This window comes from Delphinapterus leucas, chromosome 6, assembly GCF_059928025.1.
Source record: "Delphinapterus leucas isolate spDelLeu-1000000601 "Yukka" chromosome 6, BTC_Dleu_Yukka2, whole genome shotgun sequence".
Lineage (NCBI taxonomy): Eukaryota > Metazoa > Chordata > Mammalia > Artiodactyla > Monodontidae > Delphinapterus > Delphinapterus leucas.
In genome coordinates this window covers 37,931,808-37,952,178 of record NC_143134.1, presented here as the reverse complement: position 1 = coordinate 37,952,178, position 20,371 = coordinate 37,931,808, and the positions used below count along the sequence as shown (strand labels likewise).

At 33.7% G+C, this 20,371-nt stretch overlaps 1 protein-coding gene across 3 annotated transcripts in view; it reads left to right on the top strand.

Moving 5' to 3' along the window:
- The window catches only part of ERCC6L2 (ERCC excision repair 6 like 2), a 140,388-nt gene that overhangs the window by 40,849 nt on the left and 79,168 nt on the right, over positions 1 to 20,371 (top strand). For 2 of the 3 annotated variants that reach the window (XM_022558976.2, XM_022558978.2), the window contains exons 4-9: positions 3,016 to 3,209; positions 10,063 to 10,224; positions 10,625 to 10,832; positions 16,603 to 16,743; positions 17,754 to 17,867; positions 18,730 to 18,849. In XM_022558976.2, the coding sequence (XP_022414684.2) occupies positions 3,016 to 3,209; positions 10,063 to 10,224; positions 10,625 to 10,832; positions 16,603 to 16,743; positions 17,754 to 17,867; positions 18,730 to 18,849 (939 nt within the window). The remainder of the gene's footprint in view (positions 1 to 3,015; positions 3,210 to 10,062; positions 10,225 to 10,624; positions 10,833 to 16,602; positions 16,744 to 17,753; positions 17,868 to 18,729; positions 18,850 to 20,371) is intronic. The other variant, XM_089913020.1, reaches the window with a different exon arrangement.

Genomic DNA, 20,371 nt, shown 5'->3' with positions numbered 1-20,371 from the left:
ATGTCGCATGTGAACTTAAGAATACATTCTGCTGCTTTTGGAATCATTTGTATATAAGTTATAAGTCAATCTGGTCTAAGTTATTTAAGGTGCCACATATATTTTTAAATTTGACTTTCTTAATTCTTTAATATTCTTGTTAGTTAATTTACTGTTCATTTATTTGCTTTACTTATGTTTTCTGAAAATATAATTTTACTTGTCATTTCCATTCTCATGTTTTATTTACTTTTGTTTAATTAGAAGAGATGATATTTATTGTTTTGCTCTCCATTGATCTAAGTGATATTGGTCTATAATTTTCTACTTTGTTAGACTGTTTATTCAAGTTTTGGTATTACTATTATGCTGCTTTTCTAAAAGGGATTTGCAGAGGCTCCTAGAGTGGATTCTCAACTTAAATTTCCGTATATTAAATAGCCATAATATATCAAAGGAAAAGTTATCAATTATGCACAATTAGGATGTAAATTAATTAGATTTGGCATTTTTGAAAGAATTAAGATTGTAGAGTTAATTACAGGGAATATGCTTTAGAGTTTTGAGTTAAATAGCAAAAATTCCAAATTTATGGTCTGTAAGTTCTCTCAATATAGGTACATTTTATTTTTCAGCTTGATATCACACTTCCTCCAATATGAAATTTTTACTTTGGCTCTGGTGGTCTGTCATTGTCCTCTGCATAGACAGTGCTATTCCTACCTTGCCACTGACACATGCTTTTATTCATTATTTCATTTATCAACTGAACACCTTTGTTTTCTAAGCACAGCACAAAGTACCATAGTTACAGTGGCAAATAAGAATGTTATGCATCTCAAGGTCATAGGCTTTCTGATTTAAGGTGCTAACATGATATATCATTGTTGGTTAAGAGCTTTGGAATTACACAGACATGGGTTCAAATACTTACTTTTCCACTTTATAGCATTATGACCTTGGGCATATTATTTAACACATCTATACTTTAGTTTTCTCATCTCTAAAAAGGAAATAATAAATATTTTTACTTTATAGCATTTTTATGTGAAGTCCTTGGTTTAATGTCTGTTAAATGGCATAACTCAGTTCTCTTACCTCTTTTAGTATTAAAATGAGTTATTGATCCATTTGATTTACCTTTTACAACTTGGAAGACCAATAATGTCTATAAGGAATGTCTTAATTTTTAAACAACTTCTGGAATCTTAGGGCCGATTCTAGGAATCTTTAGGTTCATTGGCACCTTTTTTTTTTTTATGTTTGGGATTTTTTTAATTTATTTATTTTAGCACCTTTGTTGGAGTATAATTGCTTTACAGTGGTGTGTTAGTTTCTGCTATACAACAAAGTGTAAAGTGTAGATTCGTTAACACCTTTGATGAATGACCCCTCGAGTGGAAAACTGCTCAAAGCGCTCAGTTGGAGTTTGGATAACATTTTCATCTTATGATATTAAAAAGTAAAAAGGTTGGGGGGTTGGGCAAAGACAATAACTGGGCTTATTACTTGGAGCCCAAATTTTTTATTTGAAAGTAGTAGGAGAAAAATGGAATTCGTAGGATAAATTCCGAGCCAGAAGATGAAACTATTTGAGATGAATCACGTATGACAAAAAAGTACTTATATATGCTTGATGCTGGGGTAGAAAAAAGGAACTCTCACATTTAGTAGGTTAATCTTCTCTTCTTTTTCTTTTTCCTGTTTCTAAAACAAAGTCACAGATATGACATCTTACAGCTGACAAATGGCCCAGCTGAAATGTTTCATAGAAGAGAGTGTAGGATTTAGAGTAGTATTGTATTATTTTTTTGTTTGTTATTTTATTTTTTTGTTTGTATGTATGTGTAATTGGCTCATCTTTATCAAGTAGGACAAGTATAAAACTGCAGAAAAGAAACTTACTTAAAACCCTATTAAAGATAATAGCTTAGGAATAGTGGTAGCAGTAAGAGATAAAAACATTAAAAATTAAAATGGCTGATGACAACAGGATTTGGGATTAGTACAGGAAAGGTTGGTGAAACCCCAAAACATTTATTTCAAGATTAAACAGAAATATTGTTAATCTTAATGGGTTAGGGCAGAAGTCCCACTTACATGAGTTAAGAGAGAACAGGAGGAGAGTAAGTAGGGACAGCAAGTATTGATAACTCCTGAGGATCATTTCTATAAAGAAAGTAAAGTAATGGGGGATAGCTAGAGAGAGATGTAGGTTTAAGAAGGAATTTTTTTGTTTGTTAGGTTTGTTTTTTAACGCTGAGAAATATATATTAGAATGTGTTTGCTTGGGGTTGTATGCGGTCCATTGAAAAGCAAAATGTAATCATGTTGGGCAGATTGGGAACAGTTTCTTCATCATTGACTTCAGGTTGACAGGAAGTGATTGGAGTCACTATATAAGTTCAGGGTTTGTCTTTAGAAAAGAACATGGACAGTTCACCCATGGTAATAGATGGGAGAGCAGAATATATAGAAGTAATTATAGGTAGGTTATTGATCTAGTGATAAGAGAAGAGGTTTTCTTCTAATTGCTTCAATTTTCCAGTGAATTTTCCAGGTTATCAACTGATAGTATCTGAGAGAGGGGGAGAGGAAATGGACTAGGAAAGTGAAAAGGAAAGAGAGCTCTGGAAGACCATACATTTCAATAAAAAGCCTGGCCTGCTTTGCATATTTCTATTACCCACATGGCCCTTGAAGTTATTACTGGGATCCTGATTATACTTTTTTTTTTTGTTTTGGAGAATTATTTTTTTCTTATCTCTCAACTCCTTTTGGGGGGAAAATAAAAAATAGCTGCTCCTTTGGACAAGGTTGGGTATCTATTTTTTTCCTAATAAGGTGCTAAGTAAACAACAGTATTTTTTGATGGACTTCTAAGTCCAGATATATTCAATTTCTCAGTTGTATTTATACTTATTAACTACAGTGTCAAAAATCAAGGAATAGGACTATTGATATTCTGGATTTAACTTTGGGGTTCTTTTTCATTTAAAAAATTATATCATTAAATTTTTTTTCTTCTTTTTACAGATGTTCTTAATAGTTGCTCCTCTTTCTGTCCTCTACAACTGGAGGGATGAACTGGACACCTGGGGATATTTCAGAGTCACTATTTTACATGGTAACAAAAAAGACAGTGAACTGACTCGTGTGAAACAGAGGAAATGTGAAATTGCTCTAACAACATATGAAACACTGCGCTTATGTCTGGATGAACTTAACAGGTAATCGAAATAATGGGAATGATTGCATTAGTATTCTGTTTATGTCAATTGTATTTAACCTTTATATTGTGATTTTTTTAAAGCTCTAAATATTCTTTAGCATGATTTAACTTTATTTCAGGATTATTGAAATAGACAGTTTATAATAATTAACTTATTTTCTAAGAAGAAAATCCTGAGTCAGATTTTATACAGTTCCTTATTTAATTTCCTCTATTACCTATCCAAACAATGCATGTTAATGCATAGGACTTGTCCTAAATCTCATGTACAACCTTTTATGTGTATGATACCTCTGGACTAAAACAGTGATTTTCATGAATTATTTTAATTATGGGAGTCTGTTGTGAATATAGAGTGGCAAAAAATGCATATACATATTGAGAACCACTATTCCAGGACTATAAGTACCCAAAAGAAATGACCTGTATCTTAAGATTTTAGTGGGGAATCTAGAGACAGCCAATTATAAAGTCATGTGAATGCTATAATATGAAACAGGGGATGTTATAGGAGCACATGAGGAGCCTGACTGCTGCAGAGTGAGGAGAGTAGTCAGGGAGCTTCCCAGAGAAGATGACCTATGAGCTGAGTGAGAATTGAAGGATGGGTAAGAATAGGAAAGAGCAGGAAAATAATCCAGGAAGAGGGAACAAACAACATTTGCAGAGAGGACTTCCCTAGTGGCGCAGTGGTTAAGAATCTGCCTGCCAATGCAGGGGACATGGGTTCGATCCCCAGTCCAGGAAGATCCCACATACCGCGGAGCAACTAAACCCGTGTTCCACAACTACTGAGCCTGTGCTCTAGAGCCCGCAAGCCACAATTGCTGAGCCTACATGCCACAGCTACTGAAGTCAGTGTGCCTAGAGCCCGTGCTCCGCAACAAAGAAGCCACGGCAATGAGAAGCCCATGCACCGCAACCAAGAGTAGCTCCCGCTTGCTGCAACTAGAGAAAGCCCACGTGCAGCAACAAAGACCCAACACAGCCAAAAATAGATAAATAAATTTATCGCTTATAAACAAAATTATAGAGGCCTTCAGGCAACAAAGATCACAGCACTTTTTAATAAATGAAAACAGTTCTGATGCTTTCTGCATGTAATGACTGTAGCCTAGAGTGTAAGAAGGAAGTGGCCAGAAGACAACACCAGTGTGGTAAGCAAGGAACAGATCATAAAGAATACTGAAAGCCTCTTAGAGGATTTTGGTCTTTATCCTTAGAGCAGCAGAGTGTCCCTGAAGTGTTTTCAGGAGATTACTATTATGATAAAAATGATTATATTTACATTTCATAAGTAACGAAGCTGCTCTGTGCAGAGTAGAGCCGAATTGAATGGAGAAAGACCAGTTAGGAGGCTTGTTGTGAGCTAAATTGTGTCCCCTCCAAATTCATGTGTTCAAGTCCCAAGTCCAAGAACCTCAGAATGTAACTTAAGGTAATTAAATTAAAATGAAGCCATTATGGTGGGGCTTAATCTGGGAGTCCAATCTGACTGGTTGTCCTTAGAAGAAGAGAAGGAGATACGAGGAACTCATGTACACAGAGGGCAGCAATCTGTAAGGAGAGAGACCTCAGAAGAAACCAGACTTGCCAACACTTTGATCTTGGAATTTGAGCCTCCAGAACTGTTGTGTCTGGCATCTTTTGCTCATCATCATGTTTTTGAGATTCAGCTATGTTATTGAATGTATCAGTGATCATTCTTTTTTAATGCTGAATTGTATTGTATTTTATGAATATATCACATTTTGTTATCCATTCATTTGAGGATAGATATTTGGGTTTTCCAGTTTTTGGTTACTGTAAGTAAAAATTTAAGTAATATTTATGTATAAGCCTTCTTTTGACATATATTTTGATTTCTCTTCTGTAAATTCCTAGGAGTGGGATTTCTGGGTTATATGGTAAGTATAGGTTTAACTTTAGAAGAAACTGATAAGCCATTTTCCAGAGAGGTTGTACTATTCTACTCCAACTAGCAACCTATTAAATTTCGTTTGTTTCATATTCTCACCAATATTTGGTATTGTCAGTTTTTTTGTTTTTAGCATGTATAGTGGTATCCCATTGCAGTGTAATTTGCATTTTTCTGATCTGTGTACACTTGAAAAAAGTGTTTTTTCTACCGTGGTCGGATGTGATCTATAAATATCAGTAAAGTCAGTTTGGTTAGGTGTTGTTCAAGTATTCTCTGTCTTTACTGATTTTCTTTCTAATTGGCTTACAATTTCTGAGAGAGGAATGTTGAAATTTTCAATTATAATTATGGATTTGTTTATTTCTCCTTTCAGTTCTGTCAATTTTCAATTCATATATTTTGAAGCTCTGTAATAAGGTGCACACACATTGATGATTAGGATTTTTTCCTTATAAATTGATCCTTTTATCTTTAAAAATGTTCCTTTTCATATCTAATAATCTTGAAGTTTTATCTGGTATTAATATAGACAATACAGATTTCTTATGTTTACTGTATGTTTATCATTTTCCAACTTTCTGTTTTTATCTGTTCCTTATATTTAAGGTGAGTGTCTTGTGGTTAGCATATAGCTGGGTCTTGCATTTTTATCCTTTTTGATAATCCCTGCCTTTTATTTGGAGTGTTTAGTCCATTTATATTTAATGTAATTATTTTGTAAAGTTGGATTTAGAGCTACCATTTTTTGTAAGCTCTAGGATTTTATTTTACTACACTTACAAGCTCATAAGTTTGCCTGTTACTATTTCCTGGATGCTGTCAGGAGACAGGAACAATCTGAGGCATGAAGTTAACAAGCCTACAACAACTAAGTCAGTCGTGGACATGAGATTTAAACCTTGACTTTGGGCTTTTATGCAATGTATTATGTAAGAGATATTCTATAGTTAGATAAATGTAATAAATTCATTTATCATAGCAACAGTCATTTTAATTTTTGTTTAACTGCTCCTTTAGACTGTGAGTTCTTTGATATAGAATAATTTCTGTATTTCAGTGCTTATTACACTTTTAGCATATAATAGTGTCAAGTGGTTATTTTCTGTGATTGTTATAAATATTAAATAAGAATTCTAACTTTTCTGTGCAAAATTAGAAAAATCAAATGTTACAGTTTTTGTTGTATTTAGTTTTCCTTTATTTGTTTGAATGGCTTTATTTTTAACAATATTCAATATAATTTATATTCAATCTGAGTAAATATTAAGTAATTTTTGTGAGAATGCTCTATATGATAGACCAGGATTAAACATTTATCATAGATAATCCATAGAGTAGATAAACACTCTATGAGTGAGCTGTATCTCTTTTTGTTATTACTGTTATGTTTTACTTCATTTTTATTTTTATCAAAGTTATATATGCATATTATTTAAAGAGCCAGATATGAACACAGTTCACTCCTGTCTGCCACCCCCATTAGCTGTTCTTCAGAGACAGTCACCTTCAACTCTTTAACTTATCTTCCTAGTTTTTACTTCTATATCTCAAAGAACATGTTTATGCTGCAACTTAAAAATTATCCTTTAAGTTTTTAACATCACTTGTTGATTTCCTCTTAAGGAAAAATGAAGATTTTGCTGTATTTTGCCCTTCTTTTGCTTACTTTACAGTGTCCTGGCTGGCTATTTTGTGGGATAACGAATAGTATATAGGAGCTCCAACAACTTCTTAAACAGACTGTTGAACATTTACCTAACTCCAATTTCCAGAAGCATCTGGTGCTACCATTTAAGAAAGAGCTCAATAGTATGAATCAGATTGTTTCTTGGCTTTCTTTACTACTGGCATGGGATCCTCCTTCCTCTGTTTTTATAAGTTGTCTTGTTCATCTTCTTCCCTGCTTTTAAAATTTTGTGATTGTTTTCTCCTCTTTTCCTTTGTTCTTGATCTCTTATCCTTTTTCAACTTTATATTAAGAAAATGATCAAACCTTTAGAAAAACTGAAGTAATAGTACATGAACATCTATATACTCAACACCTGTAGTCACCAGTTGTGTGTGTGTGTGTGTGTGTGTGTGTATATATGTTGGCAAGATATAAGTTAATGTGTGTGTGTTGACTATTAAGTCTGTTTAGTCTCTTCTAATCTAGAACATTCCCTCAACTTTATTTTTTTATTATAAGACATTTTGAGGGGACCAGGCCAGTTGTGTTTTAGGATGTCTCACATTAGATTTGTCTGATTGCTTTCTCAAGAAGTTACGTATTCCTCTAACATATGTAGTTTTGTAAGCTGATTTTGTTCTAAAGACTTAATTAGCTTCAGGTCAGACATTTTTGACAAGAATACTTCATAAATGATGCTGTGGACTTCATATTACATTATTTCAGGAGATATTAATGTCAAGTTGTTCTACTATTAATGTTGCGAAGTTTGTCCCATAGGCTAAGGAGGTGATCATCAGATCTCTCCATTGTAAAGATATGTTTCTCCCTTTACAATTAGAAGTACTCTGTGGGTTACACTTTGCTACCATTTGAATATCCTGGTCCCTCAATCCTTTTACTTAGTGGTATTAGCATACAGAAATTATTCTTGCCTGAATCAGTTATTTTATTGGGTTTTGCAAAATAATATTTTCCTAAGTTTATCATTTCTTCTACACTTATTAACAGCATTCTTCTATAATTAGAAATTAACTATAATTTCAACCGGCAAAGCAAGGTGAGTGATGCTTGATTCTTTTGCTTTAATTTCCAATTTTCAGACTAACAAATTGGTACAATGGTCATTCGCAATGATAGCAAAGTTTCTCTCCCACTCCCCAACCCCTGTTTTTTGAGTATCACTATAGACTCATAGATTATTGAGGTACAATTGACATGCCATAGAATGTACCCATTTTAAGCATAGAATGGTTTTTAGTAAATTTATAAAGTTGTGCATTTATCACCACAATCCAGTTTAAGAACATTTCCATCACCTCAAAAAGTTTTTTGTTTTCAGTCAATCTCTGGTCCCATCTCGTTCCAGCCAACCACTAATCTGCTTTCTGTCTCTAGATTTGCCTTTTCTGGAAATTTCATATAAATTTCATACAATATGTAGTCTTTTGTGTCTGGCTTCTTTCACTTAATATGTTTTTGGGGGTTCATCATGTATGATGTTTCAGTAGTTATTCCTTTTTATTGCTAAACAGTACTATTTTGTGTGTGTGTATATATATATATATATATATATATCTCATTTTGTTTGTCCTGTGAATGGACGTTTGGATTGTTTCCACTTTTGGGCTATTACCAATAATGCTGCTCTGAACACTTACGTACAAGCCTTTGTGTGAATGTAAATTTTCATTTCTCTTGCATAGATACTTAGGAATGGAATTGCTGGGTGGTATGAGGAAATTTAACTTTTTAAGAAACAGCCATACTGTTTTAGAAAAATAGCTGTACTTTCCCAAAAGCAGTGTATGAGGTTTACAGTTTCTCTTGCCAGTACTTAATATTGTCAGTCTTTTTTTGATTGACAGTCAAATAGGTTTTCGGTAGTATCTCTTGGGTTTTTTTTGCATTTTTCTAATGATGACTTTTTTTTTTTTTTTTTTTTTTTTTTTTGCGGTACGCGGGCCTCTCACTGTTGTGGCCTCTCCCGTTGCGGAGCACAGGCTCCAGACGCACAGGCTCAGCGGTCATGGCTCACGGGCCCAGCCGCTCTGCGGCATGTGGGATCTTCCCGGACCAGGGCATGAACCTGTGTCCCCTGCATAGGCAGGCGGACTCTCAACCACTGCGCCACCAGGGAAGTCCAATGATGACTTTTTTATGTGCTTATTTTCCCTTTGTATATCTTCTTTGGTGAAATGTCTATTAAAATCTTCTACCCATCTTTTTAATTGGATTGTCTTAACTTCAACTGTGTTGTAGTAGTTCTTTATATAATTCTGTATACAAGTTCTTTATCAGGTTATGATTTGCAAATATTTTCTCCCAGTCTGTAGCATGTCTTTTCATTTTCTTAATTGTGTGTTTGGAAGAGCAAAAGTTTTTAACTTTGATGAGGTCCAACTTATCAAAATTTTTTATTGACCATGCTTTTGGTGTCATATCTAAGAAATTCTTCCCTAACCCAGAGTCACAAGATTTCTTCCTACATTTTATAACTTTTATAGTTTTAGCTTTATATTTAGGTCTGTGATCTATTTTTAGTTAGTTTTTGTATATGGTGTGAGGTAAAGGTCTAAAGTAAATTTTTTCATACAACTCCTGGGTTTTTATTTATTCAATGTTTTATACTATGCTATAGTCATGCTTAGATTTTCTAATTAGTCTGGCTCCTGTGTCCTTTGGACGTGCCCCCATTTGTCTTTGAATACATCTGTGCTTTCTCACTCTCCAGTATTTCCCCTGCTGCACACCTGAAATCAACTGTTTCACCATGGGAATCTGCTTCCTTTTAGTGGATTGACCACTATGGTTGTTCATTGCTACTGGGGTAACAATCAATTCTAAACCTTTTTAGCAGACAGAGCTATGTAGTACAACTTTTAAAAATCATGAGTTTATATTGATATTTTTTCATTCGTAATTAACATGGTAAGTTTTGCTTCTTTTATATTTATTTCTCTGTTTTATTACTTTTAGAAGATTCCTTTTTTGCCATTTTAGTCATGTTTAAATGAGTTATTTCATTTCATTGTTACTAAACAAAATCTCTATTTCTTTTTATTTTCCTACACATTTAATTTTCATGGGTTGTCCAAAGCTGTGATCATTTAAATAAGGAGGTGAGAATTCTGTGGAATCAACAAAGAGTAGAGGAAAAAAACTGCAAAACTTCGGTAGAGAAAGCTGCACTCTAAAAATTATATAGACTAAGAAAGGGAAGTTTTTTCAACCTTTCCTCCCTTTTTCCTCACTTTATAGTTTGGAATGGTCAGCTGTCATTGTAGATGAAGCTCATAGAATCAAGAATCCAAAGGCTAGAGTAACTGAAATTATGAAAGCTTTAAAATGTAATGTCCGAATTGGCCTCACTGGAACCATTCTTCAGAACAACATGAAAGAATTGTGGTGTGTTATGGACTGGTGAGTAAAAACACTTTTTATTTTTTGGAAAATTATTTAATACTTCCTTAACTTAATGTTACCGTGTTTCCTAATTATTTGTTTCTGAAAAGGAATTATCTGTTTACAGAAGTGTTTGATCCCAAACATAGTATTCAGAGTATAGTGTCCCATGAAAGCCTATCTTTATTATTCTTGGTCCCTGAAGTAAATATCTGAACTGATTTACCAGTTCCATCATCTTCTTATAGTTGTTCACTAAAATTGTCATAAAGACCATTCCGCTTTCTTGCCTTTTGTTATTGTTATCATTAATAAACAAGTGACTTAGTATATTTCTTAAAAGCAAAAAGAAGTTAGTGATTTCCTATTTAGATAGTTTAATAAAGCCTTAACATATTTTCTTATTGCCTTTATAAAGGGCTGTGCCAGGACTTTTAGGTAGCAGGATCCACTTCAAGAAGCAGTTTTCTGACCAAGTAGAACATGGTCAGAGACACACAGCAACAAAAAGAGAACTAGCTACTGGCCGAAAGGCCATGCAAAGGCTTGCAAAAAAGATGTCTGGATGGTTTCTCAGGCGTACCAAGACTCTAATCAAGGATCAGTTGCCTAAGAAGGAAGACCGGGTGAGAACAGCTTTTGTGTATATTATGAATTTCTTGTCATGTTTCATTTTTTCTAAAAATATTCCTTTTGAAGAGAAAACCTATCTCCTGTGGTATTTTATGAATATAGATTTTTGCCTTTTACTCAGTATGAAAAAAAGTTATATGCAGAATTTCATAAAATATTAATTGAGCCCAGTCATCTTCCTCACTAACTTTACTAACATTTTATCTAACAGGTTTACTGTTAATATACATTAAACTCATTTCTCTTATTTTAGAACAAGAAGGTTTTGATATAATTCTTCCTCAATGAAGGAAGAAGAACTTCTTTCCGTAATGTGTTTTCTGTTCATATTTTGTCCTTCCTATACTGTGTACCATCTACAACCCAGTATACCCTTTGGTAATTTAATTCTAACTACAGAACAAAGTTGTTAAAAGCTTTTTTTATATAGGTACATTTCTTGTAGAATGCAATGTACAGTTACACAACTAACCTAATTTTAAGAAATTGTAGGAAAATTACAGTTAAATTCTGTTAATTGTATAAGAAAATTTGAGGTGTTAACCTTAAGAAAATTTTTATAAAATATAGTGGTCTTTTATAGTTTTTAATCTTGTGGTTCTTCTAGCTCAGGCAATGGAATAAAGTTTCTAAAAATTACTGTGAATTAAATCTAATTAATATTGTCCTCAATAGGGGCAGTCCTATCAAATACCCTAATCTTAGGATATCCTGTTGATTTTTATTTTTAAAAATAGATTTGAAAGGAAAATATGATCTTGATATGCAAGTTGGGGAAACTGATACAACATTTGACTTTTTGATCTAAAGCATATATTATCATTCAATTGGAATACTTCATGAACCCCACTTTTTTTTTTAACATTATATTGAAGTATAATTGCTTTACAGCGTTGTGTTAGTTTCTGCTGTATAACAAAGTGAATTAGCTATATACATACGTATATCCCCATCTCCCCTCCGTCTTGCATCTCCCTCCCACCCTCCTATCCCACCCCTCTAGGTGGTCCCAAAGCACCAAGCTGATCTCCCTGTGCTATGCAGCTGCTTCCCACTAGCTATATATTTTATATTTGGTAGTGTATATATGTCAGTGTTACTCTCTCACTTCGTCCCAGCCTACCCTTCCCCCTCCCCGGGTCCTCAAGTCCTTCTTTACATCTGTGTCTTTATTCCTGTCCTGCCCCTAGTATCATCAGAAACATATTTTTTTTTGAGATTCCATATATATGTATTAGTATACGGTATTTGTTTTTGTCTTTCTGACTTCACTCTGTATGACAGACTCTAGTCCATCTACATCACTACAAATAACTCAATTTCATTTCTTTTTATGGCTGAGTAATATTCCATTGTATATATGTGCCACATCTTCTTTATCCATTCATCTGTCAATGGACATCTAGGTTGCTTCCATGTCCTGCCTATTATAAATAGTGCTGCAGTGAACATTGTGGTACATGACTCTTTTTGAATTATGGTTTTCTCAGGGTATATGTCTGGTAGTGGGATTGCTGGGTCATACGGTAGTTCTATTTTTAGCTTTTTAAGGAACCTCCATACTGTTCTCCATAGTGGCTGTATCAATTTACATTCCCACCAACAGTGCAAGAGGGTTCCCTTTTCTCCACACCCTCTCCAGCATTTATTGTTTGTAGAATTTTTGATGATGGCCATTCTGACTGGTGTAAGGTGATACCTCATTGTAGTTTTGATTTGCGTTTCTCTAATGATTAGTAATGTTGAGCATCTTTTCATGTGTTTTTTGGCAATCTGTATATCTTCTTTGGAGAAATGTCTACTTAGGTCTTCTGCCCATTTTTGGATTGGGTTGTTTGTTTTTTTTGATATTGAGCTGCATGAACTGCTTGTGTATTTTGGAGATGAATCCTTTGTCAGTTGCTTCATTTGCAAGTATTTTCTCCTATTCTGAGGGTTGTCTTTTCATCTTTTTTACGGTTTCCTTTGCTGTGCAAAAGCTTTTAAGTTTCATTAGGTCCCATTTGTTTATTTTTTGAACCCCCCTTTTTAAATGTTTTGTGTAATTTTAGTTATATATCTAAGTAGGAACAATAAATTTTAAGTATATGAAGAAAGAGTTGTGCACAGAGGTTTAGAACTTGGTCTCTGAAATCAAATACCATAGGCTTCAATCCTGGCTCCCCTACTTACTAGTTTTATCACCTTGAGCAATTTGTTAAATCTCTCAAAACTTGATTTCTTTATCTTTTTTTTTTTTTTTTTACGGTACACGGCCTCTCACTGCTGTGGCCTCTCCCGTTGCGGAGCACAGGCTCCGGATGCTCAGGCTCAACAGCCATGGCTCATGGGCCCAGCAGCTCCACGGCATGTGGGATCTTCCTGGACCGGGGCACAAACCCGTGTCCTCTGCATCGGCAGGCGGACTCTCAACCACTGCGCCACCAGGGAAGCCTTGATTTCTTTATCTTTTAAATGGGAATGATGACAATGGTGCTTGCCTCACATGGTTGCTCTGAAATATGTGACATGTAAGCAGTGTTCAGTGAATATTACTACATGTTTTAGTAACAACTCAACAGTAGAATACTTTGGAATATATTTAACCAAAGAGGTGAAAGACACGTATGCTGAAAACTATGAGACATTGATAAAAGAAACTGAAGAAGACACAAATATATTGAAAGATTCCATATTCATAGATTTGAAGAATTAATATTAAAATGTCCACACTACCCAAAGCAATCTACAGATTCAATACACTCCCTATCAGAATTCCAATGACATCCTTCACAGAAATAGAAAAAACAATCCTAAAATTTGTATGAAACCGCAAAAGACCCCAAATTGCCAAATAAATCCTAAGAAAGAAGAACAAAGCTGGAGGCATCACATTTCCTGATTTTAAACTATATTACAAAGCTACAGTAATCAAAACAGTATGGTGCTGGCATAAAAACAGATACATAGACTAGTGGAATAGAATACAGAGCCCAGAAATAAACCCATGTGTAAACAGTCCACCAATATTTTAGAAGGGAGCCAGTACTGAATGGAGAAAAAAAAGACAGTCTTTTTGATAAATGGTGCTGGGAAAATTGGGTATTCACATGCAAAAGAATGAAATTGGACTCCTGTCTTACACCACTCATAATAATTAACTCAAAATGGATTAAAGATTTAAATGTAAGACCTGAAACTATAAAATTCGTAGAAGAAAGCATAGGGGAAAACTTCCTTGACATTGGTCTTGTAATGATTTTTTTAAATTAATTAATTAATTAATTAATTTTTGGCTGTGTTGGGTTTTCGTTGCTGTGCACAGGCTTTCATGGCTTGCAGGTTCTAGAGCACAGGCTCGGTAGTTGTGGCGCACGTGCTTAGTTGCTCCGCGGCATGTGGGATCTTCCCAGACCAGGGCTTGAACCTGTGTCCCCTGCATTGGCAGGCGGATTCTTAACCACTGTGCCACCAGGGAAGTCCTTGGTAATGATTTTTTGGATATGACATCAAAAGCACAGCAACAAAAACAAAAATTAACAAGTGAGATTACATCAAACTAAAAAGCTTCTGTACAGCAAAAGAAACAATCAACAGAATGAAGAAGCAGCCTATTGAATGGGACAAAATATTTGCAAACCATATATTTGATAAGGGACTCATTTAAAATATATGAAATCTCATACAACTCAATAGCAAAAAACCAAACGATCCAATTAAAAAATGGGCAGAGGACCTAATAAACAGACTTTTTTCCAAAGAAGACACACAGATGGCCAACAGACCCATGAAAAGATGCTCTATATCACTAATCATCAGGGAAATGCAAATCAAAACCACAATTAGGTATCAGTGCACACCTGTCAGAATGACTGTTATCAAAAAGGCAAGAGGTAGCAAGTGTTGTGATGATGTGAAGAAAAGGGAACCCCAGTGCACTGTTTGTGGGAATGTAAATTGGTATAGCCACTATGGAAAATGGTAGGGAGATTCATCAAAAAATTAAAAATAGAATTACCAGCAATCCCACTTCCAGGTATACAGTCGGTCCTCTGCATCTGCAGGTTCCACATCTGCAGATACAGAGGACCAAGTATACTACACTGTTTTATGTAAGTGGTTTGAGCATACACAGATTTTGTTAAACATAGGGGAGGTGGGTCCTGGAACCGATCCCCTGCAGGTATTGAGGGATGATCGTGTACCTGAAGGAAATGAAATTACTCTTGAAGAGATACCTGAACTCCTATGTTTATTGCAGCATTATTCACAATAGCTAAGATGTGGAAACAACCTTACTGTCTGTTGACAGATGAATTAATAAAGAAGATATGTATGTATAGAGAATGGAATATTGTTCAGCCATAAAAAAGAAGGAAATCTGTCATTTGTGACAACATGGAGGGCATTATGCTAACTGAAATAAATCAGACAGAGAAAGACAAATACTGTATGATCTCACTTATATGTGGAGTTAAAAAAAAAAAAAAAAGCTACACTTACAGAAACAGAGAGTAGAATGGTGTTTGCCAGAGGCTCAGGTTTAGGGGAAATGAGGAAATGCTGGTCAAAAGGTACAAAGTTCCAGTTATAAGATGAATAGTTCTGGGGATCTGATGTACAGCATAGTGACTGTAGTTAGCAATACTGTGTATACTTGAAAGTTGATAAGAGAATAGATCTTCAATGTTCTCACCACACATACAAAAAGTAATTATGTGAAGTGATGAATGTGTTAACTAACCTTATTGCTGTGGTAATCATTTTGCAATAAATACACATATCAAATCATAGTGTTGTATACTGTAAACTTACACAATGTTGTATGTCAAATATATCTTAGTAAACCTGGAGGAAAATAATAACTCAGAATTTCCCTCTGTACCTTAATCGTTGACCCCATCTTCAATATTCTCATATGCACCATGCATCTTTTTTTTGCAGTAATATTCTATTATAGTGATACACACATATAAATATTTAAAAATAGGTGGCTTTTCCCCTATTCACATTCCTCAAAGTCCTGATATGGATATATTTAGTTTTATGACCTTGGTTACATACAGCTATATGTAGAAGAATTTTACCAATTTCCAGTACTACCAGAAATATAAGGCAAACTGTATCCACTATAACTTTGTGGCATTGTTTTCTTATATTTTTTTCTTTTCTTGAATTTGGGCACAAAGTAGCAACTTCTACAAGTTTTGCTTTTATGTGTATTTACTTAATTCTTATCTTTACTAATCTTGGGAATTTATAGCAAGATATCAAATGCAAATGCTTTATCCTGTTTTCAGTAATAGGAAGTTTTTAATTTTTTTCTAAATTTTCAAGTAATTCAGTAAGTATTATCCATACCATTGTTCTAAAAATCTTCCCTTTTTCCTTTTCTAGTTTTTTTTGTTTGACCTAAACTTTAATCACTTATTTGCATGATGGGCTAATCATATAGACTCCTGAAAAGACCCACAATAATATGTTGAGAAATTTATAAGGAAATTACATACTTTTTTCATATTTTGATTTTTTTAATTAAAGAACAAACTATGAGATTTATTTGGAAAGTAAGTTATAATTTGTATACTTTAGGGTAGGGTTGTAGCATAGAATATGGGAGAATTAGGAGAAATTTTCTTATATTCTCCTATGTATAATGATGTATCCAGAAAAAATGTAAATTTATGAGTTTTCACTATTACAGTCTATGAAACCTGATGTGCATTGTGATTATTATTGCTATTAAAAATATACTAATAGTTACCTTGTATTTTATCTTGGCAGATGGTATATTGTTCTCTGACAGATTTTCAGAAAGCCGTCTATCAAACAGTATTAGAAACAGAAGATGTGTCTTTGATACTTCAATCTTCTGAGCCTTGTACCTGCAGCAGTGGCCGAAAAAGGAGAAATTGTTGTTATAAGGTAAGCATTTCCGTATGATATCTTTACTATCTTGCTTTTGATTACAGAGTACTGTATTCTAATAGTATCAAAGTAAGTAGCAGATAAAATAACTTTTCCTCACATGGTTCTTTAGTTTTAGTAGCTGTAATTTAAGAAAAGGGAATAATTTTCCAAAAGATTTTACAATATCAAATAGTAATCACAGCAAAATACAATATTCAGTATCTTTTCAAAAAACTAGTTTTTAAAAGTAGCTCCAATTTTATATCTTCCCTTTCAACTGTTACTGGGAAGTATCCTGCTTTAATCTTGAAATTTCATTTCATTTCCAGTAAATTTCTCATTATCAATGGATAATACTTCCTCTTTGATAGCAGGCTTAAAATATTCTGATCTGAGAGTGAATGTTAATTTAAAAGAAACTATCAGTACAGTAAAGTATTTTATTTTTATTTGGAAACAAATATTCATTTATGCTTTTTTAAAAAAATCTATGTATTTCCTGCCCTTTTTTCACCTTGCTACTTTATTATCAACTCATATCCACATGCATAGAGGGACTTCATAAGTAAATATTTATCTAGATTGGTATTTATTCCATATCTCATTTATTTTGCTGACTTTAACCACTTCACATTTTTGTAATAGCACAGTTTCCTAGAAAACTGGAATGGGTGAGCGGAGAGAGTAAAGGCTTCTATGTAACACCATCACCACACTGTAGAGTTCTATGACCAGGAACCTCTTATGGCAGCATTTCTATCACTGTGTATACTTCCTGGAATGAGGACTTTCTCCCCTCTTTTATTAAAAACATCATTGTGTATGTTTCACCAAAACTACGATTCCACATTAGTGATTCATGGATATTTTGTATATCAGTTGACCATTATTTTCTCAGAGCGTATTGTGCCAATAGTAACTGGATAATAAGTATTATTGTAAGTGGCATATTTTGTGATGTAAGTAGTTACATAGCCATGTTAGTCCCTTGCTTATTTTTATTTTCTGTACTTTTCTGGTTACAGACCAATTCACATGGCGAAACAGTGAAAACCTTGTATTTCAGTTACCTTGCAGTCCTTCAGAAGGTAGCTAACCATGTTGCATTACTGCAGGCTGCTAGCACCTCCAAACAACAGGTTTGGGTTGGCTTTTTAAATTTCTTTGTGATGCTATTTGGTATAAGTATTCTATATTTGGTATAAAATTTATTAGCCAAATACCCTTAAGTTATTTTTGTATGAAATTTAAGAGGTAACTGACTTGCTTGTTTTTTTAATTTAGGTGTCAAAGAAGTATATGCACTTAAAATTTTAATCAAAGTGAGAAAAGTTAACCTTAAATTAAAATAACTTTTTTATGCCTCTGATAATGTTGATATATTTATTTTCCTAACATCTTTTGATATAATTACTAATTAAAGATATTTGATGAGTCAGTCCTAATTCCAGTAATAATGTGTGTAATTACATTTATCTTATCTACTGGATTAAAATGAGGATTTATAATAATCTGTATATTAAATATTAGGAGTGCTTCCCAAACTAGCAAAAATCAGTAATTTCAAAATTTAGGCATACATGCAGTCGTTTACTTTAGTCATTTCAATTGTGTCTTATTCTAAAGCACAATGTAAATAAAAAAGATCTTTTTAAAACTTTTTTATATAATGATTTTACATTTTCTTTTTGTGTGATAGGCTTGAGGCTGTTCAAATGTAATTTTAAAAGACTGCTCTTTGGGAAGTATTCAGTTCCTTATTTTGGAAATCTTTAAAAAAAGTTAACAGCAAAATTAATAGCTATATCACTATCTCAGAACTCATCAAAGCCATATATGATTAACATATCACTTTAAGGTTTTCTGAATTAGAAAAGGTAAAATCTTCAACCTAGGAAGGAATATATATTCCTTCTAAATAGATTTTTTTCTTAAATGATTTCAATTTATACAGGTTTAAATTGTGTTGAGATTTCTTTTCTCCTTCCTTTTCCCCTTAAGGAAACACTTATCAAGAAGATATGTGATCAGGTATTTTCCAGATTCCCAGACTTTGTGCAGAAGAGCAAAGATGCAGCCTTTGAAACACTTTCTGACCCAAAATACAGTGGAAAAATGAAGGTAAGTATTCTTCTTTCAGTTTGCATACACGCAAGGATGATATACAATATATTTATCAAATGGTAATGACAGGGACACCAATTTATCAGAACAGATGCCCAATCATTCAGAAGAGATAGTGACCAAAGACAACTGGTATAATTTTATCAGCTCACTACGAACCCTGCGTATGATAGATTTCTCAGTTAGTAGTAGTTATATCAAGTGTACTTCAAACTTTCCTTATTGATGTATTGGATTCATGCCCTGTTAAAAATGTATGCTGTCACCACATATATAATATCTTGTCTTCAAATGTTTAAGGAAGTAATCTACCAGAAATAAAAATGTTAATGCCAAATAAGAGGATGAGGATAGCCAGTAGTTCCAAATTTGAGAAAGGAACTAACTACTTGAAGAGTTCAAGGCGGACAGGGCCTCTATGTCTAGACCGAATTTTCTGGCTCTTGTTTTTACTTGCCGACCTAGATTGTAAGGCTGCTAAATCTCATTTGTGGCAAGTGGACATTTGCTGTATACCAGAAAACTGACCTGTTGGTGCTGCTCTTGATGGTGTATTACTGAGGGAGGGGTGTGAAAAGTAAGGCTAGGTTATCCAAACATGTCCAGGCCTTTGGGCATTTCCTGTGACAGCTGTGTGAAATACAGCTTCAAGCCACCTTGCAATAGAATTTGTTTGTTTAACCCTTTAATAACTATCAAGAAACTTTATTTATGGATTCAGATTTTTACAGAACAATTCCCAATTATTATGTTTTAATTAAGAAAAAATAAATTATTTCTTTTGGCAAAAAATAAAAAGGAAGTAATTTAAAATAGTCAGGTTTTTTCCCCTTAAAATGCACATATTCTTAAAACATAATGTACATAAGCATACAATAGTTTAGTTTGCTTGGACGTCTAAATTCAATGAAATAAAATAAAAGCTAGGAAGAGTACCTTAAAAACTTGTGTATTTTTTTTTCTGAGATGTAATTGACATCTGACATCGTATTAGTTTTAAGTGTATAATATAATGATTCGATATATATATGTATATATTGAGAAATGACTACCCCATTAAGTTTAGTTAACATTCATCACAATACATATTTACAATGTTTTTTCTTGGGCTGAGAACTTTTAATATTAGCCACTTTCAGGTATCAATGTGGTATTGTTAACTATAGTTACCATACTGTACGTTACATCCCCAAGAACTTATTTGTCTTATAACTGGAAATTTGCACCTTTTGACCACCTTCACCCATTTTACCCACTCCCCACCCCCTGCTTCTGACTACCACTAATCTGTTCTCTGTACCTATGAAGGTTTTTTCTTTTTAGATTCCACTAAGTAGGATCATACTGTAATTGTCTTTCTCTCTCTGACTTATTTCACCTAGCACAGTGCCCTCAAGGTCTAACCATGTTGCCACAATGGCAGGATTTCCTTCTTTTTTGTGGCTGAATAATATTCCTTGTGTATTTTATACACACACACACACACACACATATATGTATCACCTTTTCTTTATCCATT